At 45.4% G+C, this 27,468-nt stretch overlaps 1 protein-coding gene across 2 annotated transcripts; it reads right to left on the bottom strand.

Annotated features, from left to right (window-relative positions):
• Positions 1–4,385: 4,385 nt before the first annotated feature.
• Positions 4,386–24,097, bottom strand: UHMK1 (U2AF homology motif kinase 1). 2 transcript variants are annotated; one of them, XM_035102113.2, is made up of 8 exons: positions 23,567–24,090; positions 20,799–21,091; positions 19,105–19,296; positions 16,962–17,056; positions 15,617–15,693; positions 14,995–15,093; positions 11,642–11,730; positions 4,386–10,970 (listed from the first exon to the last, which is right to left on the bottom strand). In XM_035102113.2, exons 1-8 carry the CDS (start codon positions 23,814–23,816, stop codon positions 10,824–10,826), a joined length of 1,242 nt encoding a protein of 413 aa, XP_034958004.2. In that variant the 5' UTR covers positions 23,817–24,090; the 3' UTR covers positions 4,386–10,823. The 2 variants fall into 2 exon arrangements, with proteins under 2 accessions (XP_034958004.2, XP_060132517.1); XM_060276534.1 differs by lacking the exon at positions 19,105–19,296 and having other exon boundaries at positions 23,567–24,097.
• Positions 24,098–27,468: the final 3,371 nt, after the last annotated feature.

Here is a 27,468-nt window from a genome sequence, read left to right as displayed (position 1 = left end):
CCAACTCTTATTTTTAAATTAAAAAGTGGATGTATTAAATGGATACATGCACATAATAAATGGTCCCATATGACCCTCTCTCTGATCACCAAAATGCTCCAAGTATGCATAAGTCTTGCAATCCTCGTGCAGAGGACGTAGTGCTAGGTCTCAGTAATCCCCTCGGCTGCTGCCTGATTCTACACATAGTTGCTCTGCTTTTATGGACTTACTCCCAGGTTAACAGGACTGCAGTCTTAGACTTATTTCAAGCCATCGTATCTATGTTTGTACCAGACTTTTTATCATGCCTGTCATTTGTTGCTGTTGTTTTAACAAATAGCAAGCACAAAGTTGCAGTTGCAAATTCAAAGGAGCCAAATGTCATGAAAAGAGAAACGGAAAATGTTAACAATTCTTAAATTGTTGCTTTGATCTTTCACTTGATTATACAACTAAACAGCAAACTTTTGTGGCATATATTTATAAGGAGGGACCAAAAATATTTTCAAAGGATGTGTGAACAGGCTGACTATCATGCAAGTAGCAATACAGACTTGGGGTCAGTATGTTTTAAAAAACTTAATTTGTTTCCCATAATTTATTAATATGAATTGAGACAAAAAATGCAAGGAAATATCCTAGTTCTAAATGTCTTCTTACTGTACAGCTACAACAACTGGAGTGAAATCCCCCCGGAATTCACATTCTGCTGTCTAGGAAGAAGCCATGTGTAGAATTTGTCTGCATTTCCTCTCACGTGTATCTCTCATTTTCATTTGCCAGAAGGTAGAGGGGAAATGGCAAGAGCGCAGACAAAGAGAGGGAGAACCAGAAAGGCCAGAGAAAGAAAAAATGGTTAGACAAGCATCTTAAATAACTGTCTTTGGTGAACACTGATTTGTAGGAAGTCAACAAACACAAAGATCCAATAATGTTCTTGTGTGTCTCTTGATTTGAGATTTGTAGGAATTTGGTGATAAAAACCAAGGGTTTGAAGATGCAGTTCAACGTGTTATTCTTAATTTATAAAGTTTATTCAAGAATGAGGCTGAAATGAGAAAGTTTGTTTAGTGGAAAATACAAAGTAGATTAGGTCCCATAGTTCATTGCTACATAGTCACTACATGTTGTAGTGAATGAGGAAGATAGCAGTGTTGCAGAGCCAGCATATGAAACTCTTTAAAATCCTTGAAGTATTAAGCAGTCCCATTTATTTTATGGTGTGCTTGCAGCATGCTCTGTTTTTCCATTTTACCACATAGAGCAAAACCCGAGGAAAAAGCTCTCTAAATTATGTAGTTGCAGTTTGGGATTAGAAAGCAAAAGTTTAAGACAGCCACAATTTCCTTTAGTGAGGCAGAAAATACACAAGAGGTGAAGGGCGATTTCTGTTATCCACAGAATGATTTCAAGTAGCCATCCCGATCTAGACAATACAGCTGATGAGAAGATTTACTCTCTACATTTCTGCTTCTTTCCACCCCCATGTTAGGCAGCCCTTGCATTTCGAGAATCTCTTCCTCTCTAACAAAGAAATGTCTGCAGACCACCCAAGGATCCTTGTCCTGAGGAAATTCTATAAACAAAATTAAACTCCATTAGCCAAGCATGTTTAACAATGATAAAAGAAATAAGAACTGACCAATCAGGTTTATGCAGGAGTATAAAAATACTTTACAATAAAACTTTACATTACCTGCAGTATCTAAAATAGTTTCTCATACTTGCACATCCCCATATTTCTATGTTTGCCTTTACTTCCACAAAACTAAAATAAAAACTCAGTACAAAAAGGCTAGCAAGGGATGGGGTCAAACAGGAAATGGGTGAAATAGTCGTCTATCGTCATCATGATTTCTATACCACTTTATTTTTTTGGGGGGGGGATCTCAAAGCAGTTTAAACCGAAGGAAGGAGATAAGAGATGTATTTTTACACAGCATCTACCAGCACCTCCCCAAAAAACAAAGCAGCATTTGCAGAAGGTAAATTTGCATTTGCAAAAAATTAAGAAACAAAATTTCAACACAACTCTGCATTTTCTATAAAATATTAATCTTAAAGCTGGGGGAGAACTAGCTGAGAATCTGCTGTATCTGAGTATGTTTTGGATATTCGTATCTTTTTCAAAATCAATACAATCGGGACAATGGAATTCTAATAATGTGCTGAAAGTAGAGTCTTAAATATTTTAAAACACATGTATTGAATATTCCTAAGCTGCAGCAGCATGTGAGAGACACAGTTATAGAGTGAATGTAAAACATACATTTCCCCATATGACTAGAAAGCATTTAAATACAGTGACACGTCTTGTGTAACAGCCCTTGCACACTGAACAATGACCTTCAAGCTTTCAGTTCAGCCAGTACTTTATTGTTGGTTGTCAATATTCCTTTATTGCACGCTTACTGTTCTTTGAAGATTGAATTTTGGCAGACCACGACATACTTCACACCATAACCAAATTAAAAGAGCAGAGTTGTGTGTTTTTTTTAAAAAAAAATAATTATATGCATTTAATTAAAAAAATACTAATTAAACTCTCCTTCTTTGGAGGTTTTTAAAGAGAGGTTGGATGGTCATCTGTCATGGCTGCTTGAGTTGAGATTCCTGCATTGCAGGGGGGCTGGGCTGGATGACCCTCAGGGGTCCCTTCCAACTCTAAGATTCTGTGAGTCTATGAATAGGGTGATTTATTCTGTTTCCATGTAACACTGCTGGGGTGCAGGAGGACAAATTGCTATTCTGAAGTATCAAGTTCAAAAGGTTTTGACAGATCTTCTGTTTCTGCATTTTTGATCCACAAATCACACATTTGAGAACTGACTTTATACTGGAGTTTATAAGAGTTTTTTTTCCATTTGAGCGCAATATAATTCATGTGGCAAATCAAATGTGAATTGTGTATAAAAGTTTTTACTCATTGTGAGCTTTTAGGCCAACAGCCATGAGCTGGACCATTTTGGAAATTTCCACCAACAGGACAATGTTTTATGTATATTTTGAGAACCCTAACGCATATTGGGTAAATAAATCCTTAGTTTTAAAACCCAGTAATGCTTTCTTTGCACATATTTTTACACCCACCCACCACGAATGCAGACTTTTTGAAATGAATTCAGATTTGTTCTAGGACGCATATCTTGCTGCAATCTCCGTCTTGTGTATGTCAAGAAAATAAAAAGCAATAATGTAAAGAACAGCACAAATTTTCTAAATAAAGTAAACGTCTTCTTTGTTTGAGAGCTCCCCAATGTGTAAAGTTTGCTTGTGTAAAATGCCTTCCCCCTCCTTCTGCCGTGAAGTCAGGCTGCTACGTAAGCACAGAGCAGAGCGCCCCCTGCTGGAGCCAAGGGGCTGGCCGGCCAGAGTTGCCATGTGTCTGCCTGTCTACACTTGCTGTGCAGAACATGCACTCACCTGTACAGCAGGCACAGACAGGCAGTCACATGATAACCCAGCCTGAAAGACAACCAGCCAATGAGAGAGCCTCTCTGATGAGAGCATCTTCATCACATCACTTCTGGATCTCATTCTGTTGGTTCAAGAATTAAAACCATGTATACAGTTTATTGCCAGTTTGTACAAAACTTTTGAAAGAAGCCAGCGATTAACAGTACCTACAAAATGCAATAAAACCCACTGCTGAAAATTTTTTTACTGTGCTTTTTATAGTCCTCTTTTCCTACTGATTCTGACTAGCTCATTACGAAATGCAGCACACACGGCAGAAGGGGATGGCTGCCATTTCTAGGAATGTCTTCTCCCATTATTGGAACTGTAGCAGTGCAACACCAACAATACTCTGTTGTTTCTTTTCAGCATTTGAGGTACAAATTTAGTGGGCACAGCAAACATGCAAGTTGATCTGCAAAATATTTGCAAATTGCAATCCAATCTGTGTCAGCTCAGAAGTAAGTCACATTGAGTTCAAAGGGGCTTGTGTCCCACATAAGTGAGCACAGGGTTTTTGTTTAGTCGTTCAGTCATGTCTGACTCTTTGTGACCCCCTGGACCAGAGCACACCAGGCACTCCTGTCTTCCACTGCCTCCCGCAGCTTGGTCAGACTCCTGTTGGTGGCTTCGAGAACACTGTCCAAAGACAGCACAGGGTAGCTGTCTTTTAAGCTGCCATTAAGTAGGGAGAATGCAGTTGACTACCTTGCCTGTTTTCTAGTTTGTGAAACACACACAAAAAATATGGGAATGCAGCTTAAACAGGATTTACCTAGATAAAATGCCATTATTTCTCCCACTGTTAGGATTATAATGATTCCCAATTGCACTTTAGGGTGCAAAAAGCTAACGTACCAATTCCAACTGCAGAGTTTTATATACGGCAAACTAGTAAGTTTTTATGCAAGAGTCTAAATAGACACGGGTCCAACATTAAAAAGAAACTGGTGTGCAGAATCCTCTGAAAAGCTCTAGCATGCCTTAAAGTTGCCATATTGAGTCAAGGGAGGAGAAGACATTTTTTAAAAGGTGAGTCAAAGAGGAAGCTATGGATGTGATGAAACTTTGATTCAGCCCACCACAGGAAATAGTTGTCCCTCTTTAGCTGTTTGTTCTCCAGTGGGCTGTCCTGTCAGGGGTCTCACGGGCATATTTGGAAATCTGAGGAAGTTTTGTGGACACCTCCTCAGAATGGCTGCCATGGGAGTGTGGACAGCTGCAAAATGGTGGCCTTAGGGTGTAAAGGGACCCCTGACAGTTAGGTCCAGTCGCAGACGACTCTGGGGTTGTGGCGCTCATCTCGCTTTACTGGCGAGGGAGTCAGCGTACAGCTTCCGGGACATGTGGCCAGCATGACTAAGCTGCTTCTGGCGAACCAGAGCAGTGCACGGAAATGCCGTTTACCTTCCTGCCAGAGCGGTATCTATTTATCTACTTGCACTTTGACGTGCTTTCAAAATTTACTACTGCAATTTGACATCCATTTCACAGAAAGCAAAATGGTGTGGTTAAAAGATGAGCAACTCTGCATTTGCATATTCACCACCCAAATCTATTGTGTCCAATTAACTCTCAGGCCACTCAATATTTATTGTCACAGAGCCATCACATTAGTCAGGCAGGAAATGGAAGAAATAGCAAAAAAAAAAAAGCTATCAAAATCTCACCCCCTAAATTTTATGTGCAAGATTAGCACCGGGGATTCCCATGGCAAAGAAACTGTTTCAAAGAACTCTGGGAAGAGAAAGATCCCCCTGGCAGTGAGGGGCCCAAGAGCACCACAAGGGGACCTGGGGAGGAGACCCTACTGAACAGAACCCTCTCCTTGGGGATCCCCTATTCTGCTGCCCACCGAGGAGTTAAACAAAATGTACCCCCCAGGTTTCTCTGATCCTCTTTGAGCTCCCCCCTCTCTCATCCAGGGTCAGCTCTCTTTCTCTTCTCTTCTCTTCCTCTTCTCTTCTCTTCTCTCTCTTGTTTGCTTGCACCCTTTCCCTGCAGTTCTTGCATGGAGCCTCTTCCTGCTCTCTGCTCTGCCCTCCAAGAGGTGACAACAGCAGCAAGTCCTTTCCCTTCCATGCTCTTCTTGCAAGGGAACCATGCTTGCAGCAGCCGGCGCAAAGGAGCAAACAGCCACTTGGTGGCGCACATGGCTGTGGCCAGAGGAAGCAGCAGGGAAGAAGCACCAAATAATCTTGCTGCCTGGCTTCCATAGAAAGTTCCTTGGTGGTTTTTTATTATTAAAAGAAACAAACCCTAAGTGTTTCCCCCCTCCTTGACAGACAGGGCTGGGATCTACTGTCAGTGGTTTTTATGACTGGCTAAGAAGATGGACTGAGGTTTCTCAGTCATTGCATACCCTGCAAAATTTCTCAGATGAAAATAGGGACGCCCTATTCAATAATGATAGTAGTAGTAGCAGTGGTGGTAGTGGTGGTAGTAGTAGTAATTTTATCATTTATTCCCCACTGGGTTGCCCCAGCCACTCCAACATACATAAAAATATAATAAAACATGAAACATTTTAAAAACTTCCCTATACAGGGCTGCCTTCAGACGGCTTGGGGGTTTTCATAACTCCACAGCCTCCAACATTTCTCCAATGAAAATAGGGATGTCCTAAGGAAAAGCAGGATGTTCCGGGATCAAATAAGAAACCGGAAGGGCTTCTGTAAATCCCGGACGGTTCCTGGAAAATAGTGACACTTGGAGGGTCTGTCATTGGAAATGTATCATTGTGGGTGACAGGAGAAAATGGAGTGTGGCTTGGGATATTTGGGGGCTTCAGAATCTTGGCAGGGCTACAAGAGAGGCTCATAAACAACCACGAAGGGCAGAGCCACACTCACCTGACTTTTAAGGCTGTTTTTGTTCCGGGGGACAAGAGCTGCCTGTTCTCTCCCCTCTTCCAGGCCTGGGGAAGAGGGTCCTTGTCTTTTCCTCCACACCTTCTGGGTGTCTTGGGCCACAGAGAAGCACCTCTTCAGCCACGCCTGCCATCTCCATTTGCCCAGAGGGCTTTTGAGCCCATGAACAGTGCCAGCAGTAGTGGCCAAGGCATTCCTTGGAGGCTGGATCCTGCTGCCCAAGGTGGTTGCCTCGCTCCCCTTGCCTCCTGCATGCAGAGGCTCTGACAGGGTGCTGTCTCTGCCCCACCAGTCTGAACATTTGCCTGTGTGGAATTCCTGGTTGCCAGCAGGTGAGTGGTTGAAAACAAGGATGGACTTACTCCCAAGGAAGCTTGCCTAAAGGCTGAGCACTCTTGTTTTCCTAGCAATGGAAAGCATTAGCAAGCGAAGCCCCTGAAGATATGCTGGCAAGTCACTCCTCAACATCATTAAAAGATGTAGCGCCATGGCCTCCCAGCTCCTCTCTGGATGGAACCACGACCATCTCCCTGCCACCTCATCCCTCTTTGGTTTCTTTCCCCTGGTATGCAAGCCTTCCTTTGGCCTTCTGCTCCCAGCAATTCTTTTCTCTGGGGGACGCCCCCCCCCCCAGTCTCTCTCCCGTAACTCATCTTGAACTAGGCAGATCTTTCCCTGAGGTTTGATCTTTTTAAACTTTTGGCAAATTGGTAAAATTGGTAAAAACAAAAACTTTTCAGCAAGTCTATATGATGTATTTCAATCTGACAGCTACTCAGTCTTCACTGTCATAGCGAGGGCCCACAAATGGCTTCCCACAGATCCATGGTTCGCAGTACCATATTTTCCAAAACCCCATTATTGTATTCTTCTTTGGCTGTGCCATAAAAACGGGTACTGTATATTCCTGTGTATAAGACTACTTTTTAACCCAGGAAAATCTTCTCAAAAGTCGGGGGTCGTCTTATATGCCGGGTCGTATTTCTTATACGGCGAGTATATCCCAAACTCTATATTTTAACTGGAAAAGTTGGAGGTAGTCTTATACGCCCAGCCGTCTTATACGCCAGAATATACGGTATATACACATTTATCAATATTTAAATATTTACATATTATTTCGGACAAGGTAGGAGAACACTTTATGTTGAAATCCACAGAAAGGCAATAGCTTTATGAAAACCAACAAAAATGTCACAAAATAGTAAACTCGTTTCTAAATTCAAGTTCAAGAACTCTGAAGACCTCAAGATCTTGCTCAATATTTCCTGACATATCACCTGGCTCTGATTGTGGATCCCAAGGAAGCAACATGGCTGCCTTTGCCTTTTGACAATACTGAGCAGTCTTGTAACCACAGAGGAGGAACCAACAGAACTCGCTTACTTGAGAAACATCTCAGCTGAAGGGCAGGAGGTGGAAGTTCCAGGCCGGGGGGGGGGGGTCTGTGCCCCTGGCTCATGACATTGAGAGGCAGCACCCTGTTTTGGAGGAGGCCAACCGATGCGTCCTCTGGAATGCGCTTGGAAAAAACTGCCCTTTTGTAAAGAACGAGTTTGTTTGTTTTTTTAGTTGTAGCAACTCTGTCAGAAAGCAAGTTTGGAATCAGAAGCAAAAGGCAAAGAGAGAGTGCTAGCCTGAGAGTTAGTTGAAAGAGAGAGCCAGGAAGAAAAGCCAATGCAATTCTGGGCTGCATCAATAGGAGTATAGCATCTAGATCAAGGGAAGTAATAGTACCACTGTATTCTGCTCTGGTCAGACCTCACCTGGAGTACTGTGTCCAGTTCTGGGAACCACAGTTCAAGAAGGATACTGACAAGCTGGAATGTGTCCAGAGGAGGGCAACCAAAATGGTTCCTCATAAGGCATTATGAGGAACAGCTTAGGGAGCTGGGTATGTTTAGCCTGGAGAAGACAAGGTTAAGGGGAGATATGATAGCCATGTTCAAATATATAAAAGGATGTCATATGGAAGAGGGAGAAAGGTTGTTTTCTGCTGTTCCAGAGAAGCGGACACGGAGCAATGGATTCAAACTACAAGAAAGAAGATTCCACCTAAACATTAGGAAGAACTTCCTGACAGTAAGAGCTGTTTGACAGTGGCATTTGCTACCGAGGAGTGTGGTGGAGTCTCCTTCTTTGGAGGTCTTTAAGCAGAGGCTTGACAGGCATATGTCAAGAATGCTTTGACGGAGTTTCCTGCTTGGCAGGGGGTTGGACTGGATGGCCCTTGTGGTCTCTTCCAACTCTAGGATTCTATGATCCTTAACCTCTGAAATTAGCTTCAGGCCTGGACAGCAAGCGACTACCTACTGACCGGCTTTGGCTCAGCAGCATTAGATTTTTATTTAAGTGTTATTTAAGAAGATAAATGTTTCTTTTTGTATATAGCTTTCCCCTTTTTCCCTTTTCCTCTTTTCTTTTCTTCTTCTTCTTTGGTTCTTTCTTTCTTTACTTTCCCTTATCTCTATTGTAATGATTTTGTATATCCTCGCATATGTTTGTATTTTAAAGAATTTAATAAAGAATTAAAACTGAAAAAATAAAAGATTTCCATCTAGTGATCACCTTTATAAGGGTAATGGACTAGAGCTTACTAGGTAAAGAAAGTCAGTGAAATCCAAATGGTACACGATTACCTAGTGGTTGGAGAAGACTCAACTGTCCTTCAGCTGGTGAGAAAGCATCTTTCTCTGGTTGTACGTCCTGCTACAAATAACTAGACTCAGTATTGTTTATGACACATACAAAGCAAAGATAGTCATGATAGTCCTTTAGGGGAAAAACCTTCAAAACCCACCCCTAGGCAATACACTTCTTTGGGCCAAGCAGATGTCTGTCCAGAAGCCCTAATCTCACAGGAGGCTACACCTGCTGTCCCCTCGCACACACTCAGCTCCAAGGGGGCAGAGATTGCAGGCTGTGGCTCCTTTATCCCAACATCTTAAGTGTGTAATTTGATATTTGTCTAGCAGCTGGGAGGGACTTGCTGAGATATTCATGGGGCTATAAAATGAATAGATTTAACTTATGAAATAGTAGCTGTAATTTTATTGAAAACTCTGGAGTATTTGATTTGATTTTGTACATTTTATGATTGAAAGAACAACCCTGAAACCAGTGCCAGACCAGAGACCATAACTCTCATTCAAATATTCTAGCAGACCCACCGAAAGCAGCGGGTGTTAGCTGAAAGGGGTACCACTTCTACCCACCCAGGCTGCCTGTAGCTTTAAATTTGAACACCAGAGGCTGTGTGAGCACTGCACCCCGCCCCAGGCAATAAAATATTCACATTGTTTCCAGAAAGCAATATAGGGAAGGGGCTGAATTCCTTAGAAAAAGCCATTCTTAGGTGCAAATTCTAAACTTTTCTGGAAGCTCCATTGTCAGTTAAAGACACCCCCCCCCCAAATACATCCTACCTCCCCAGTTTGATGCAACTTCATGGTGCTGGTTGATCTAGTCATCTACATGCAATGCTGAAGACATCACTTGAATTCAACTTTATTTTTAGCAGGTGTGCGATTCCCTGAGGGCAATCAGTGGGGAAGCTCAAAGGCCAAACAAAACATGGAAGAGCAGCTCTTCCCTTCTGTGTTTTCCACAGTGGAAGAGGGAACACAAGGAAAGGGTTAATGCCCATGGCTAAAATTCTGATCAGATATCCAAGTGGTTGCTATTTAATGCTAAAAAATGAGGGAAAAACCCAGAAATTGCAAGTGACAAATTTAACAGCATTGTAGTTTTGCCCCCAAGGAAAACTACCCTAACGGAAGGGTATGGGTTGGGGAAACCTCCTTCCAAGAAGCAATTAATTAAGGTGGAGAGCCCACACAGATCAAGGGAAAGGACTTGGAAAGTCTCCAAAACTGGAAACAATAGAGAAAGGAGGGGCACCTCAAAATGCCATCCATTCCCCCTTCTACTCCTGTTTCACTTTCCCCTCCTTAACAGACTCTCTGAGGCAAGAAGACAAGGAGGAGGAAGTGCTGGGAAAACATGGGAGGAGTACAACGGGCTGACCATGTTTTCTGTACTCCCCATAAAATTGTTTGAAGGCAGGACAGTGACTGCAGATTAAAAGTTTCATCCGGGTGCATGTCCTCTATAGCACATTCTGCTGCTTCTCTGCTTGTGGCACAAAGAACTCCGGAGTTGCTCCACGGACTCTTTCAGACACCAGCACCCCTCCATGCCACCATTCAATGCTTGGCAGCTCCAAGTTTGGTGCCATAACCCCCAACACTGCCTTGTGCCTCAATTTCTTTCACACTGAATTCTTCTTCACCTTCAATCTCCAACATCCATTTCATAGCATTTTGGTTACTGTAGAGTAAATCAAAGGCAAGAAGGAGGCTGATTTCATTGCAACAAAACAGAAAGACCTGGGCCTTTTTCTTGCCAACCACAGAATGAGAAAGGAGGAGCACAGATGGAGTCCGTCTCTGGAAAATACTTTGGCAAAGCAAGGCACCTGTGGATCCGTGCGTCTCTCCTGACTGCTGCTGCAGACTAAAGCACGGTTTGGTCAAGATCCCCTCGCTTATAGGCACTCAGGGGGTAAAATGTAGCCACAACAAACTTGCCATCAAAACTCTTCCCAGTCAGTGCTTGTTGGGCAGCTTTTGAATCTGCAGCATTTGCATACTCAACAAAGACCTGAAAAGAAACAGGAGGAATGTCAATCTCCTTTGTCCCCTTGCACTCTTGCTTTCCAGGACAGGCAAGACACCGACCAGAAACTGGTAGATTACCTTTGTTAAATTCTAAGGAGTAAAATACATTAAAATGGTATGTGTTTATTTGATAAGGAAAGATTGTAACATGATTTAATTCTGCAAAATGTAAGTGTGGTACGCTACAGTAGTGTAATTTAAAGACACATTATATCACTAGAAGATGTTACCAGAATCTCTGGATAAAGTATAGAAGGTAATACTGTATTGAAAAACTTAAATGGAGGTGCATTTCTATAGTTTTATAGTCTTAATAGTGTGACATTTCAGAGGCATACTGCATTAATAGATAATGCTACTAAAATTCTGTCTCCAAGTCTTATTTTAGAGATATATAGACACAGTAAAGTATTCCAAGATTCCCAGAGAGACAGGCGCGCGCACACACAAAAAATCTGATTTTTTTTAAAAAAATCTGCTTCCATTTGTAAGAGAATCATTCTCTCTATGCAAGATAGAACACAGGAGTTATATCAGGAAGCCTCAGTATGTGCCTCACTCAGCTGTCATTGTAAAAGGAGAGGTCAGCGCAGCCTTAGAGCAAAACTTCAAAGATTAAACATACACACTAATCTCGACTGCCCAAGTACTTACATGGCCTTTGCCTGGATTTTCCTTCGGAACAAACAAGGACACAACCCGTCCATATTTGCAACATTCTTCTCTTATGTCATCCACGATATCTGTGGAATTGAGAAGACAACTGAAAACACATAGCAAAGACCCAGCATAGCATATTGGATAGACTGGAATGGAAGGACCCAGGAATCCTGTTTGCAAAATGCCTGCTTGCCTCCAGAGCAACTGCTGCACAAGGTTCTTGCAAGACTAAGCTTCTTGAAGGAAGCACAATAAATAAATAAACACAATCAATAACATATATATTTTGCCACAAATTGCATGTTTCATAACATATAGGGGTCAACAAATTATGTCCAGGCTTGGCCATAAACAACTATCTATGTGAGTCAGCCAGAATATCATTAAACTGCCCCTGAGTCCATATTCTAAGCCAGTACAACCTGCTCTTCCACGCAGCATTGAGGAGAAGGGCCTAGGGCACTAGTGGGGTAAGCCTGAATGCCTGAACATCTGTCTTAAACGCTGCCCCAGCACCTAGCAAGTATTCCAGACCTTAGGGGCAGGCAGACACTGGAGAAACTTACTACAAGACAAGCAGAAATCTAACCAGGAAATCTCAGGCTGACACCACCACCCTGCCCGAGCTGGCCAAAGACCTGACCAAGGGCAGGCAATTAATATTCTTATTTCCTGGCTTCCGGTTCCGGTCTGCCTTAATGGAGAAAGCTCCCACGACAGGAGATCGTTGGCGAAGAAAAAACAAGGATGATTGAGGTTAATTAGCCTTGAAAATTCTCCCCAGGGACAGGGGGCAACAAGCTTCACTCGCAGTTCGTCTTGGTTCCTGGCTCTCGCTCCGGCATGGATTGTGGGAGGCAGGAGGTGCTGAGTGCAAAGCACTTTGCCTACTGATAACCCCCCCTATGCTGCCATTAAGAAGCACAGGTTATCCTGTTAATTAGAGTTTAAACTGGACTAATGTACAGATGAATTAATCATGCAAAAGGCTGGACTAGATGAATCCCAAGCTGGAATTAAGATTGCCGGAAGAAATATCAACAACCTCAGATATACAGATGATACAACCTTGATGGCAGAAAGTGAGGAGGAATTAAAGAACCTTTTAATGAGGGTGAAAGAGGAGAGCACAAAATATGGTCTGAAGCTCTACATCAAAAAAACCAAGATCATGGCCACTGGTCCCATCACCTCCTGGCAAATAGAAGGGGAAGAAATGGAGGCAGTGAGAGATTTTACTTTCTTGGGTTACATGATCACTGCAGATGGTGACAGCAGTCACGAAATTAAAAGACGCCTGCTTCTTGGGAGAAAAGCAATGACAAACCTAGACAGCATCTTAAAAAGCAGAGACGTCACCTTGCCTACAAAGGTCCGTATAGTTAAAGCTATGGTTTTCCCAGTAGTGATGTATGGAAGTGAGAGCTGGACCATGAAGAAGGCTGATCGCCGAAGAATTGATGCTTTTGAATTGTGGTGCTGGAGGAGATTCTTGAGAGTCCCATGGACTGCAAGAAGATCAAACCTATCCATTCTTAGGGAAATCAGCCCTGAGTGCTCACTGGAAGGACAGATCGTGAAGCTGAGGCTCTAATACTTTGGCCACCTCATGAGAAGAGAAGACTCCCTGGAAAAGACCTTGATGTTGGGAAAGATGGAGGGCACAAGGAAAAGGGGACGACAGAGGACGAGATGGTTGGACAGTGTTCTCGAAGCTACGAACATGAGTTTGACCAAACTGCGGGAGGCAGTGGAAGACAAGAGTGCCTGGCGTGCTCTGGTCCATGGGGTCACGAAGAGTCGGACATGACTAAACAACAACAACAACAATGTAGAGATTGCGTACTAGAAGAAATTAGATCATAAACTGCGGAATCGAAGCAGCTGAAAGGTCGTTAAAAGTTTGAATTTGAAAGAAGACTTCATTTGGTATAAAAGTCAGTGTGGGGGGAGGGAAGCCTATGGTTTCTCTATATAAAGTGTTATTCTCTTTATATATGATTTGGCAACCCTCCCTTGAAATGCTAGTTTAAATTATGGATATTCAGATGATGATGGTGAAAAATGGATTGCAGATATGGAATATAACATCAAATGGAATTGTGTGTGTAAAATAAAAACGAAAAAGGGGGGAAAGGGAGAGAAGCTCTATTCTGCAAAAGGTTTATGATGGAAACTCAGAGCTGATTCTCCCCTACTCCCTATTATCCTCAGACTATACTGAATAATGCTAAAAGGGCTTGGAATTTAATTTAATTGGAAGCGCAATCGCTTATCCTCAGCTGGACGGAGGGATGAGAGAAAACTGTGAGCTTGCCAAGGGTTGATAAGGTTCATTACTGAGTTATTTGAAGTCTGACAGCTTGCTCTCCAGGCTGAGAGAAAAATGGCGAACAGGAAATTTATTGGGACAGTGTGACTTTTGTAGCTGCAAAACAATGAACCAGGGACACTAGTGGTGCTAGTTTAGGGGAGGGGTGGGGAACCTTCTGGACTCTGTGTACCAGGTCCTTATCAGGGCCAAATTATGATGCCACATGACTGACATGTGCATGGAGCCACCTGCTGGTCAAAATCCCTTGCAATTTGCAAGTCTCCCTGCACTCGCTTTTAAGTCCCCAAACTTGAAGGTTTAAAAAAGGAAGCAAGAGGAGAAAGCGCTTCCAAATCGTGAGAGTAAAATTGACTGCATTGATGCGGGTTTATCTGTAGAGCTTTTATTAGTGCTGCCCATGTTTTATTTTAGTTTTTAGATGTCTTAGATGTTTTAACTTTGTACTGAGAATTGTAGCTTTTCTGACTGACAGTTGAATAAAGAATGATGATTATTATTTCACTTTTAACAGCAGTAGCATCTTCTGCAGGCGTTGAAAGAATATTCTCTTCCTTTGGACCCATTCATTCTAAATTGAGAAATCGTTTGGGACCCGATAAAGCAGGAAAGCTTGTTTTTCTTTTCCAGATTATGAATATAGAAGAAGATGAAGATGACGAGTGAGCTACAGAGGACAGTATTTAAGTTTTTCATGTGTAGGCTGGGCTGACAGTCTAAGTTTCTTAATAAATCTATTTAAATTGTTATTATTAAGGTAATGATTATTTTTCTCCTTCCTAAGTACAACAGAAAAGTTGTCCAAATATGAATGATTAACCTATTAAACTGGGGATAAAAAAACTAGTATGAAAAGTTGTTATTCTAAAAATCTTCATCTACCTGCATATTAAAGTTATACCAGCAAGAATTAAGTCTTTATGTAGAAAACTATGATTTAAATCAAATCCACCCTGCTTCCTAGTACATTCTGTAGTGTGCTGAAGGATAAGGAGCTACATCAAGATGTACCAACCTTCAAATTCTTCTTCACTTTGGAGAGAAGTTTCGCTCAAAATATTTAGCAGTCTTAGCACTGGAGTTGGAAGCATCACCAGATCTTCAATATGGGGGGCTGTTAAAGCAATGTAAGGTGATCATTATATCAAAGAGAAATTATAAATGGTTGAATGCAACTTGCTGCAACCTACACAATCCTATTCTCAAAGAGAGTTTAAAGGTTTGCCTTTCTTTACCTTGCCTTCTCACATACAATGTCTCTTTACGTTGTATTTTTACCTGAGATCCTGGGATGAAGGGCAACATATAAATCTAATAAACAAAAATGATTTTAAAAACTCTCCTTGTAATGGTGGGTTCAGACATCAGTGAAATGGGGCTAGGCCTGATTCAGACATTTAAAATGGCACACGGGAGATGTGTGAAAGGAGGAAGTGTTAATTGAAAACGTACCCTTAGGAGTCCACAAGATGACCAGAGGGTCCCTCTTCAGGACAAATATTGTTTTTAAAATGTTAACCAGCTTAAACTTAATGCAGAGAATGGATAGGAAATCTCAAAATGAATTGAACAGAGTCGGGGCCAGTTAAGCAAGCATTATTTGTGGCCAGAGAAATGCAAGATGTTATATGCCCTACCGAAAGCAATGCTGAAGAAAGGGCTGCACAAGGCCTTTGCTGCAGTGGCTCTTTCCTGTGGGTCCTCGTGAAGCATGCTGGAAAGCAAAAAGGAGCATTTGTTGTACAAGCAAGTTCCAGAGATGCTCTCCACAGGGAGACGATTCAAGCTGCACCCAAGATGATTTCTAGAAGAGTAGTAAAAGCCCACCAGGTTCTGGAGAAAACACGACACCACAGCTTTCATTGTTCCAGTTCTATGGCGTTATGATGATGCTGATTTTATAAACCTTATTTCAGTGGTCATTTGCTAGTAGTTTTATTTTGGCTGCACTGCAGGTTCCCTTGAGTGCTATTCTGCGGAAGTGTGCTACTGAAACACAAAGCAACATATACATTTCTCCTGTCTTTCTCTTTTAAAGGTGAATGGCCATGCCACTGGTTTTCCCCAGGACATACGGTAGATTCTCCATACTGAGTTATGCCAAGGAGAATAAATAATCATTATCTCCCCCACCTTCAAATTAGGTAACTACATGTTACCTAAAGATGAGAAAGCTCATCTTTAGTATTTTATTTCCCATAAATATTATTACCAAAATAGTCTCAAAACAAACAAACAAACAGACTGCAAAGTCACAGCCCCACCAAACACAAATTGGTCTCATTAATTAATCTACTGGTGAAACCTTCTAGCTAGTCCTGTTTACACAAGGCTGACTGTTTCGTGAATCTATTGCACAATTTCCTGATTTGTATGGGGCTTTGACCCCTGGTTTCTTTTTTTAAACCTACATCTTACTTATTTAAAAGACTTGACTGAAAGGGGAAAGTTGCAAATACACATTGCCTGAGCTAGCAATTATTCCCTGCTCTCCACAGCAACGAGTTAAGTAAATTGTAGGTGAATGACAAAAAATGAGGGCCAATATGATACAAAATAAGCTATATGGTATTTTGGCATTCCTTAGCCTGATTACTATCTCCTATCTCTCCCACATCCCAAGCAAGACTTTGTCCAGCCACTGCCTTTTAACAACCATTTTCCATTCACATAAGCTGTGCTTTTAGCATCCATTAAGTGATGAAACACAAGGGCCCTTATGGGAGGCAAATGCTGGTTTTGTATCTGCCGTATTAAGGAAGGCCAAGAGAGGAAAAGCTGGGATGGGACCTGACAATCCTATTTATTCTGTGAAGGATTGCTGAGGTTAAGGGAGAGGCACCACAGGCAGAAAGAAAGTCCCTCTTGTTCAAAAGACTTTGTAGATAACAATACAACTCACCCTTTGTTTGACTGAATCCATAGGGGCTGAGCTAGAGTAGCGGGGCAAAACCCCAGAGGAAGAAAACACAGGCAACATACCTTTTGAGAAGGTCTCTGAGGTGATAGGTAGGGATGGCAGAATTCACTACACTTTTGCTGGCGAAAATGCGCTCAATAATGGCAGAACTATTTGCCTAGGAAGAAAAGGTAGGAAGAAAATCTCTCAGAAAAAAAACAACCAACCCATCTTGTATTCACTCTGAACAATCTGAACAGTTTCCTCAGGTTGTAGCAGAGCCGGCTACTACCATAAGCCCCCCCCCCCCGGCACATTAAGCCCGCCACAGTGAATTGCTCCATAACACCTATTCCATGGTGGGTTCAATATTGACACAAAGCAAACCATGGCAATTCTACCCATTCCTAAAATTAGTTGATGCTCCTCCCTTCTCTTCAGCCATCTGCACCAGGGATTGGAGCCCCCAGTTGTGCCTGGACTCGGCCACCAACACCACACCCCCTGGGCTGTTCCAAGTTGGGAGAGTGTAGGTGCAGGATTCCTCTGCTGACTTTAGAGGCAGACCAGGGAGCCTCCTGGGTCGCACCTTTCTTCCACTACAGCTTACATCACTTGCTAATACCATCCAGGTGCCTTTGAGGTGGCTCCCCTTCTTCCCTCCGGCACTCTGGGAGAGATGCACTGGGATGGAGGCCTGAGGCTTCATGAATGGAGGATGCTCCCTTAGGAGCCTTCCCAGACCTATGGTTGTGCTAGTGGGTGGGGATAGTGTATTTCTCCCCCTGAAAGAAGGTACAACACACCTGGCTGAGAACTGTGAGCAGCTGCAGACACCATGTTGGGAGACTGCAAAGGGACCCACGGAAGGGACAAAGGGTTGCGCAAACAGTAACTTTATAGCAAGGCAATTATAGAAACCCTACATGACAGGAAAAGCTCATGGCCTGGAGGTGCGGCTCCCGCTCTGCATGCTGCGTTCCAGCTCTGGCATCGCCAGGAAGGGCCGGGGAAGACGGCTGCCTTAAATCCCAGAAAGCAGCTGCCTGTCCGTGATGACAATATTGAGTTTGAAGGATCTGTGGCCTCAGCTGGCAGCTTCTTACTTCATGCGCTGATGTCAGCTCGCGTCACCTCCGCTCCTCCCCCAGCAAATGATTGCTTCCTTCACAGATTGGTAAGGTACTGGCTCCCATCAGGAAAGCTGCAGCATTCAGTATTTTATCTATCCAGCAAGGCAAATTCAAGCCATATAAGGTGCTGACTTTGTCAAAGAGGAGTTTCAAAACTCCCAAAGAGAAATTGCCACCAAAGATGAGGTGTGATCTGATCAAGGCAGAATTGAGTGGGACTGTGACTTCCCTTGATCTGGGCACTCGACTTCTGTTGATGCAGCCTAGAATAGTGTTAGCTTTCTTTGCTGCTACATCACACTGTGGACTCATGTTAAGCTTATGGTTTACTAAGAGTGGCTGGGGAAACCCAGCTAGATGGGTGAGGTATAAATAATAAATAATAATTATTATATAAGACCCCTAGATCCCTTTCACACGTACTGCTAGTAAGCCAGGTGTCCCCCATCCTATATTTGTGTATCTGGTTCTTCCTGCCTAAGTGCTGAACCTTACATTTGTCCCTTTTGAAATTCATTCTCTTAGTTTAGGTCCAGTTTTCCAATCTGTTACGGTCATTTTGTATTCTGATTCTGTCGTCTGCAGCATTAGCTACCCCTTTCAGTTTGTTGTCCTCTGCAAATTTGACACACATGCCCACCATTCTTTCATCCAACTCATTTATAAAGGTGTTGAACAACAATGGGCCCAGGACAGAACGCTGCAGCACTCTGCTTATCCCTTATTTCCAGGATGATGAGGAAACATTAATGCAGGCATCCCCAAACTTCGGCCCTCCAGATGTTTTGGACTACAATCCCCATCATCCCTGACCACTGGTCCTATTAGCTATGGATCATGGGAGTTGTAGGTCAAAACATCTGGAGGGCCGCAGTTTGGGGATGCCTGCATTAATGTATACTCCTTGGGTTTGCTCAACCAGCTACAAATCCACCTGACAGTTACCTCGTTCAACACACATTTTACCAGCTTCCTCGCAAGAATATCATGGGGGATTTTGTCAAAAGCCTTACTGAAGTTATTCAGCATTCCCCTGATCCACCAAGCTTGCAAATCTCAAAAGCAACTGTTATCTCTGCAAAAAGCTCCTCACCCTCCACTCCTGAGATTGGACAGTATGTTTTAGTTTCATTCCTGAAAACATCTCCAGTAATACTATTCCAAGGCTCCAGAGATCAATAGCAGAAGTGCATTCCACCCCGCCTTGGACTCCCGCCTTGGAGAGGCGGTTCTGCAGCTCAGCCTCAGGAGCGCGGTACCCGTCTGTCTGAATGTACTTCACATCCTGGGGAGAATGAAGAGCTTGCTTAGAAGTCTAAAATCATAACAAAGCACTGCAGTGGATCTGAAACCTTATACTAGTTTGTTTTACAGTGGTCCAGTGAAATCGCCCACTCAGGCTGCTTCATGCAGAGCCAAAGGATACCACAAAGAAATGCTTAACTTTTGCTAGTCCAAGAATTTGTCAATAAACTTTTTTTATATAAGTAACCTCTCACAAGCAAAAATTCAGTACCTGCATAGGAAATCTGTTTTGTGATTTAAGCTTAAAATGTTTCAAGGGGTTCTGGAAAAAAACCTCTACCACTGGAAAACCACCTCAGGGTATATGTTTAAATGTTGATTTGTGCCATTTCCAGGTGGAAGTATCTGAGCACTACAAAAACTTTGCTCTTCCACTACCAGAGGAATTGGTAGGCACTTTTCACACACTCAGGGGACGGAGCAATTTGTTCTACCCATGCTAACTGGGGGCTCGTCCAAACCTCTGAAGCACTACTCCTGCGCTCTGACTGCAGATTTCTGAAAGCCCAAGGGCTCAGTCTTCCATTTGCCCTGATGCTTTTCCCCGGGAAATTCACCATTTAGTGCTGAACCAGAACAAACAGCCATTACGTTTTCCGTGGACTGCTGTTTGTTCTGATGTAGCGCCAAAGAGCAGATTTTTGTGGGGGAAAGTGACAGGCTCAGACCCCTGCCTAGAAAGCATGGGACAATCAGACGTGTGGACGAGTCCCATGTGCATCTGAGACTGCTTGGGAGAAAGGAATTCACCTCATGTGTGGCAAACCCCAGTTTTCCTACACATGTGTAGGAACTGCAAGGGATGGACTGGATGACTCTCAAGGTCCCTTCCAACTCTACCATTCTATGATTCTGTGTGAAACAGGAAACCTCAGAGCCACACTGCTTAGAGCAGTGTTTCCCAAACTTGGATCTCCAGCTGTTTTTGGACTAGAACTCCCATCATCGCTAGCTAGCAAGACCAGTAGTCAGGGATGATGGGAATTGTTGTCCATAAGCAACTGGTAACCAAAGTTTGGAAAGCAGTGTCTTCGAGCAATAAGCAGCTTAGCGCATTCTTTAAAATGTGTATAAAGTACACAAGCAATTCTGCAACAATGCTCACAGAGTAGAATAATAGCAATCCCTTCCATAAAGATTTCAGGATACGTTTTAATAAAAGCACTGCATGTGCCCCCCTCCATGAGCATGCACACATACACAGGGTGAAGTTTTTAACTGAAGAGAATTTGGAAACAGTTTCCTGGTCATAGACAAAGATATCTTTACAGCGGAAAGTGTTTTCATTTGCCACAGTGCACCCCCCCTTTTGTCTGGCATTTTTTGCCGGTTTCTGAAAGTGTGTCACCTCCTTTAGAAAAGGCAAAACCGGGCTGAATCTGCACAGCACAAGGGCACCCAAAGCCATTCAGCATTTTCTGCAGCCATCTTGCCTCTCTGATTACCTTTTTGCCGAAAAGGTTCCAATGACACTTGACCAACCTGAATTCCCTCCTTGAAGCTGAGTCCAAAGTCAATGAGCTTGAAGCCCTCCTCCTCCGCACTCCACAGGATGTTGCGCGGCTTCAGGTCTGCATGCACATAGCCTCTGTGGTGGAGGAAGGCAAGGCCTTCCAGGACGTCTCGCGCACAGTGCTGGGTGATCCACATGGAGCAGCCATGCACGCTGGAGTGCGCCAGCAGCTCTGACACGCTGATGTCCAGCAACTCCAACAAGAGGCAGCACGATGGGCCTTGGGCAGAAGGGTAGTCGGTGAACACACCGTACAGGGTCACTGCAAGCAGAAAAACACCCCGAAAGGATCAGCAGGGGTTACTTGGTGTGGAACCACCGGTCCCCGGAAGCTGTTCTGTGCTAAGGCAGTGATTCCCACAAAAAGCCGCATTTGGAAGATACAAGATTTGGTTGTTTCCAGCACTTCTCCTAGAGCATCTGGGCCTGGGTATAATTTTAATCCAGAGCTAGGCAAGTGCTGCTTGTTTCTTTTGGGGGATTAACCTTTTAACCTTCAAGAGAATCCTTACCCCAACTCTATGGCCATCGAAGAAAAATGGATGCAGCACAAATAAGGTCAACAACGAAACAGTCCTTAGGTAGCACCAAATAAAACTCTAGTCTAGATCCATGCACGGTTCTACTGCAATGGAAGTCACTGTCAACATGGTTGGCAATGTGGGTACAGAAATGAATTCAAACCCCCTGGATACTCTGCACGGGTCCAATATGGCATCATTTGAGAAGGAAATCCGTCTGGCTGGACTCCTGCCCGCTGCCCAATTTTCCGGATCTTTCCCCCTGTAGCACAGCAATAAGACTTGGTTCACTCATTGCTGTTGTTGGCCAAAGTATGAAATACTAAGCTGCAGCATTTCCAGTGGATGCCCAAATGCGCTTCATGGATAGCCTAGTTGTGATTCTTCTTGCCTTTGGAATTTTAGAAGGAAACTTTGGTTGTTCCTCAGGACCAGTTCCCAGAAACAAGTTGGTTTTCTTCTGCTCCAAACCCCATCATAAGTTATCACCAGCTATGCTCTGTGTTGTACGGTGGCTACAGTTGACCATTTGGTGTAGATTTATGCTGTTATGCACAGAGCCAACCATCCGTCACATAGTTCCCATCAGTATGCCTGGCGGTGGGGGGCAAGAGGGGCTGGCCTGGTAGTAAAAATCCATGTCTCTCAACAAGGACAGGCATAGGGTTGCATGCCCATTGCAAGAGGCTAAGAAGCAGTTACCGTAAGGTCAATGGGAATCTGCAGCTGACCTCTGGCAGCAGCTGTGAGAATACAAATCAGATGAAAGCCAAGTTGCCTTGAGATGCAGTGGTAAGTCTCACATTTATTATTTGTTGGGAAGATTTAAGTATCACCCTTCAGCAAAGCAACAAGGCATGTTACACAAAGGAGTCTTAGAATCATAGACTCGCCATGTTGGAAGGGAGCCTGAGGTTCATCTAGTCCAGGGGTCAGCAACCTTTTTCAGCCATGGGCCGGTCCACCGTCCCTCAGACCATGTGGTGGGCCAGACTATATTTTGGGGGGAATAAATGGGCAAATTCCTAGCCCCCCCCAAATAACGCAGAGATACATTTTAAATAAAAGGGCACATTCTACTCATGTAAAAACACGCTCCGTGGGCCAGATTGAGAAGGCGATTGGGCCACATCTGGCCCACGGGCCTTTGGTTGCCTACCCCTGATCTAGTCCAACCCCTGCAAGGCAGCAATAGGCAGCTGTCCCATACGGGGATTGAACCTGCCACCTTGGCATTATTAGCACACCCTGCTCTAAGCAACTGAGCTTGTCTGTTTCCCACTCAGGCTTCAGACAAGATGAACGCACTCAAGAATACTTGCACCAGCCTTCCAAAGCCTGTTGACCTCCTAGTGGCTTGGACTGCAACTCTCACAAGCCAATGGTCAATGAAGGGCAACAGGTTGGGGAACGCTGACGGACATCACCCTCAGTACCATGTTGTCTTTGGGACATCCTTTCCCCTCTCAATTTACGCCCTCTGTGCTGGCCAAGTGATTCCTCATGCTGTGCACATGTACCCATTTTATTTAGTGAATGGATTTATATCCTGCATTTCTTCCACAATGCACCTCCCCCTGGGACAAGGATCAGATTCAGATCCGCTTAACTTTAGCATGGGGGCTGCTACCTTGCAAAATTGGATGCACTGAATCAGAGCTTTCTGGCCCATGAGTGGCTTTGCTGCTTCTGGTCCTGGAGATGGGAAAGGCAAAGCAGATCTTGCCTGTCAAATCGCCCATCTGAACAACAGGGACTGGATTAAGGCACCCCGGCGGGTTCCCCATTTGTGGGATGCCTTAATCACAAAACAACAACCCTGCAGTTCCAGGATTCTACAAACAGTGCAGTTTGCCAGTGGCTCCTGATGGAGGACGTGCCCCAGAAAGAAAGGGGGCTGGAGAGAGCGCCTGGCTGCTGGAGACCCAGGATGGGGTTCCCGTTTAGGCAAAGCCCCCCCCCCCCTGCGTGACTCCTGCCCGCTGCACCTCCCGCATAGAGTTAGAGAGTTGGCGGGGACCCCAGGGTTCATTTAGTCCACCCCGCCCAGGCCAGTCGGGTGCTGGAGCCGCCCTGGGCAGACGGGGAGCGTCTGCAAAGGAAGCCAGGGCACTTGGAGAAGAAGAGAAAGCCCCTTTTCGCCTCCGCTTTAGGGCGGCGCGGCTGCTGGCTCTCTGCACAAGCCCCGGAACCCGCCCCCCCCCGCGTTCTCTCACCGATGCTGCGGTGGCCGCGCAGCTCCTCCAGCGCGGCGCGCTCCTTGCGGAAGCCGTAGCCGCCGCCGCCGCCCTCGGCCTCCTCCTCCTCCTCCTCCCCCTCCCCGCGGCGGCCGGGCGGCAGAAACGCCTTGAGAGCGGCCGGCGGGGCGCGAGGGTCTCCCAGGCAGCGCGCCCGGTACACGGCGGCCGAAGAGCCCCGGCCCAGCGGCGCCTCCGCCCGCCACAGCCCCGCGCCCCCCGCCGCCATGGAGGAGGAGGAGGAGGAGGCGGGCACGTCGCCAGGCCAGTTGGCCTCTCTCTCTCTCTCTCTCTCCCCGCTGGCCTTTTCCCCACCGTCGTCTCACTGTTTCTTAATACTGTAGTTGTATTTCTTTCAATCAATGTATCAATAGTAAAGGAACGCCCCTCCCCCCGGAGTGGGCGGAGACAGGAGACTCGGCACGTGGCCAAGGGGAGGGGCAGGATGACATCACAGGGGAAAAGCCCTTTTGCCGGGAAGGAGCGGGGCAGAATGGCAGGGAAGATGGAGGCAAGAAGGAAGGAAAAGCTGCCCCCCCGTCTGCCCCCCCTCCAGATTGTACAGAGGTGTTAATAAACCCTATTTCAAAGACGCCGCCAGCTCCGCCGTGCCTGCTGCCTCAGTTCTCCCCAATCCTCCCAGAATGTTCTGCGTCCCTCGGCAGAGACGGATCTCGAACACGTGGCCAGAGGGCGTAGCTCCCACGTGACGTTTCCTGAGTGACACAGTTCAAAGAGAGGAAGAGGGAAAGAGCGCTGTGCTTCCTCTCGCTCCGGGTGAGGAGTCAGGCCCAAGCCAAGCCTTCTCCATCAGAACTGCCATTTGTAACCCCTTATTCATGCACTGTTAAGTCGGGCTGCATAAATCTCCCACAGTACCATGGGGGAGAATTTCAGTGATTAAAATGAATGTACAGTATTGCCTAGAAGGCTTTTTTAAATTTCAATCAGTCCTGGTGACAAGCAGTGCTAGATGCTTCAAAGAATGGCAAAAATATATTTTCAGATTCATCTGACTAGGGAAGAAACCAAGAATAAAATATCAATTATTATCAGATACTAAAGAGAGAGGTGGTTTTGTCCTGCCGATTTCAGATTCTATTATGCGGCATCTTGCATCTGCTGGATCCAGGAATGGATAATATTAAAAAACGGAGATGTAAAAAATTTACTGGGAAATGATATATAATGAATTGAAGAAAATGTTGAAAATAACATTTGCTAAAAAAAAACAGAAGCTTTCTTGCTAGGTATTTTAGGCCAAGATCTACCAAAAGAGAAGAGGACCCTTATTCATGTATGCTACTACAACAGCAAGAATTTTGATAGCACAGAATTGGAAGACTGGAGAAATGCCAACTAAAGAGCAATGGCAAGAAAAACTGATGAACTATGCAGAATTGGCGAAATTGACGGACAGACTTCAAGAAAAAGACAACAGTGACTGTGAAAGAGAATGGGAACCATTTATAGTATACTTGCAGAAACAAAGGAAGACTATTGACTTGATGGCAGGATTTAAATAAACACTCACACCTTTACTAACAAAAAATATGTAGAAGATAAAGAAATAATATAGTGTATCTTTTAAGAAACAGTGGAAGTTGGGGGAAGCCCAGGAGGGGAAGGAAGAGGGAATGTAATATAAATGTTAGGGATATGAGATGTATGTAATGATAGAAAAAGAAAAGTGAATAAAAATTTAATTAGAAAAGAAAAAAAATGCAGATGTGTTAGACGTAGAAGGACATGATAATAGATTTGGGTGGTGTCACAGTGGCCTGAGTGGACTACTTCAGAGTAACGACGCTACGCAGCTCTGCATTTTATTCTTTTATTGGTGCTGCGTATTTACAGTGCTCAAGTCATTGCTATTTACACGGAGCGATGTTGTCAGTCGGTTTCAGAACCTCCTAATGGCTTTTGGCGCGTCTTTCTCCAACACAAAAGCTTTGGCAGACCCATCCTCTTGCCCCTCCTCTTCCTGCGTAATTCTGGAGTTGGAGGGATGGGTCTTCCCCCCTTGCTTGCCCCTTCCTGTCCCCCTTGGGACCCTGGCTCCTCTACCTTGCCTGAGCCTCGGACACGACTTCCTGCTTCCCCACTGGAATCGGAACTCTCCCTGCTTTCCCCTTTGCTCGGGGACGGGCTTGAACTCAGGAGGGGAGGGACTTCGCGATATCCCCTGTCCCTCACATCCACCCCCCTCCCAAGCTCTCCTTCACCCCTCCCCAGGCCCCCCCCATGTGTCGGTGACGACTGGAAGCCTAAGAACTCAGTGCTCTCCGAGCCCGTTGGTGTGAATACCTCCCCCCAGTCCTGCGAGCCCCCCCCTTCCGCCTGGGCGGACGGGAATCCCAAAAAGTCCGTGGCGTCAGAGCTGGTGGGGGTAAAAACGTTCTGCCAATCTGCCCCTTCCTCTGACTGGGTGGATCTCGGTGACACCCATACCTCATCCTCTGGTTCCTCAAACTCCGCTTCCCAGCGCCATGGTGAGCTGCTCTCCCGTGCCTCCTCCTCCTCCCCCTCCCTTTCCATGTGCCAGGGCTTGGGTCTGTGGGGAAAGAGGGCGTGAAATTCTTCCACCAAGAATTCCTCCTGTATCTGGGTGGCTGGGACCCATTCATTCTGGGACGGTGGAGCATCCTCCCATGCCATGAGGTACTCCAGTCCCCCCACCCCCCACCTTGAATCCAGGATGGCCGTGGCCTCATTGAGTTGCTCCCTGCCTTCCCTCTCCCCCCCTCCCTCGGGGGTTTGTTCGCTGTCTCGGAGCCTGCTGCTTTCCCTGTACGGCGACAGCAGCGATCTATGAAACACTGGATGCACCCTCATGTCCTCTGGCAGTGCCAGCCTGTATGCCACCGGGTTTACCTGTTGCGTGACCGTGAAGGGGCCCAGCCTTTTGGGTGCCAGCTTTTTGCACCTCCCTCTGGTGGGAAGGCCCTCCGAGGACAACCACACCTTGTCCCCCACCCTGATGACCTCCCCTTGTCGCCTGTGGCGATCTGCCCCCTTTTTGTACGCTTCCTTGGCCCTCTCCAAGTGTTCTCTGAGCTGCTGGTGCACCGTCTCCAGTTCCTCTGCCCAATCCTCAGCCTGTGGGCCCTCCTCCTCCTCCTCCTCCCTCTCCCTCTCTGGGAAAGATCTGAGGTCGCGCCCGTAATTGGCCTTAAAGGGCGACACCCCTGTGGAGACGTGCACTGCATTGTTGTAGGCAAATTCTGCTAGTGGCAAGCGATCCACCCAGTCCGTTTGCCGCTGGCTGACGTAGCATCTCAGGTACTGCTGCAGAATGGCGTTGACCCTCTCCGCTTGTCCGTTGGTCTGCGGGTGTCTAGCCGTCGACAAGCTGACCTCCACCTGCAGGAGGTTCATGAGCCGCCGCCAGAACCTGGAAACAAATTGGCGACCACGATCCGAAATAACCCTTAAAGGTAATCCATGCAGTCTGAAAATGTGATCAACAAACAGTTTGGCTGTCTCTTCTGCCGAGACTGCCCTGGCACACGGTATAAAGTGACACATTTTGGACATAAGGTCCACCACCACCAACACTGCAGTCTTACCCCTGGACGAAGGCAGATCTGTGATGAAGTCCATGGACACCACTTCCCACGGCCTGTGTGGTGTGGCTAAGGGCTCCAGCAACCCTGGTGGCGCTGCTCTGACCACCTTCGCCCGCTGGCAGGTGGTACAGCCCCTTACATAGTCTCGAACATCTTCCCGCACCCCTGGCCACCAGAAGTGTCTCATGACTAGGTGAGCGGTTTTGTCCCTTCCAAAATGCCCCGCTGTAGGGTTGTCGTGCATCTGCTTGAGGACCGTACGTCGAAGCTGGGTGGTGGGCAGGTACAGCGCACCCTTGTAGAAAAGCAGCC

This window comes from Zootoca vivipara, chromosome 7 (assembly GCF_963506605.1).
Source record: "Zootoca vivipara chromosome 7, rZooViv1.1, whole genome shotgun sequence".
NCBI classification, from domain to species: Eukaryota; Metazoa; Chordata; class Lepidosauria; order Squamata; family Lacertidae; genus Zootoca; species Zootoca vivipara.
This window is presented reverse-complemented; position numbering and strand designations above follow the sequence as displayed.

What these genes read in the sequence shown, in the direction of transcription:
- UHMK1 (XM_035102113.2), bottom strand. Translation starts at nt 23,816, where the DNA reads ATGGCGGCGGGGGGCGCGGGGCTGTGGCGGGCGGAGGCGCCGCTGGGC. An exon ending in TCCAATCTCAGGAGTGGAGG is followed by an intron (nt 17,057 to 19,104) that starts GTGAGGAGCTTT and finishes TTTTCTTCCTAG; the next exon opens with GCAAATAGTTCTGCCATTAT. An exon ending in TTTCTTCAGCATTGCTTTCG is followed by an intron (nt 15,094 to 15,616) that starts GTAGGGCATATA and finishes TTGCTTTAACAG; the next exon opens with CCCCCCATATTGAAGATCTG.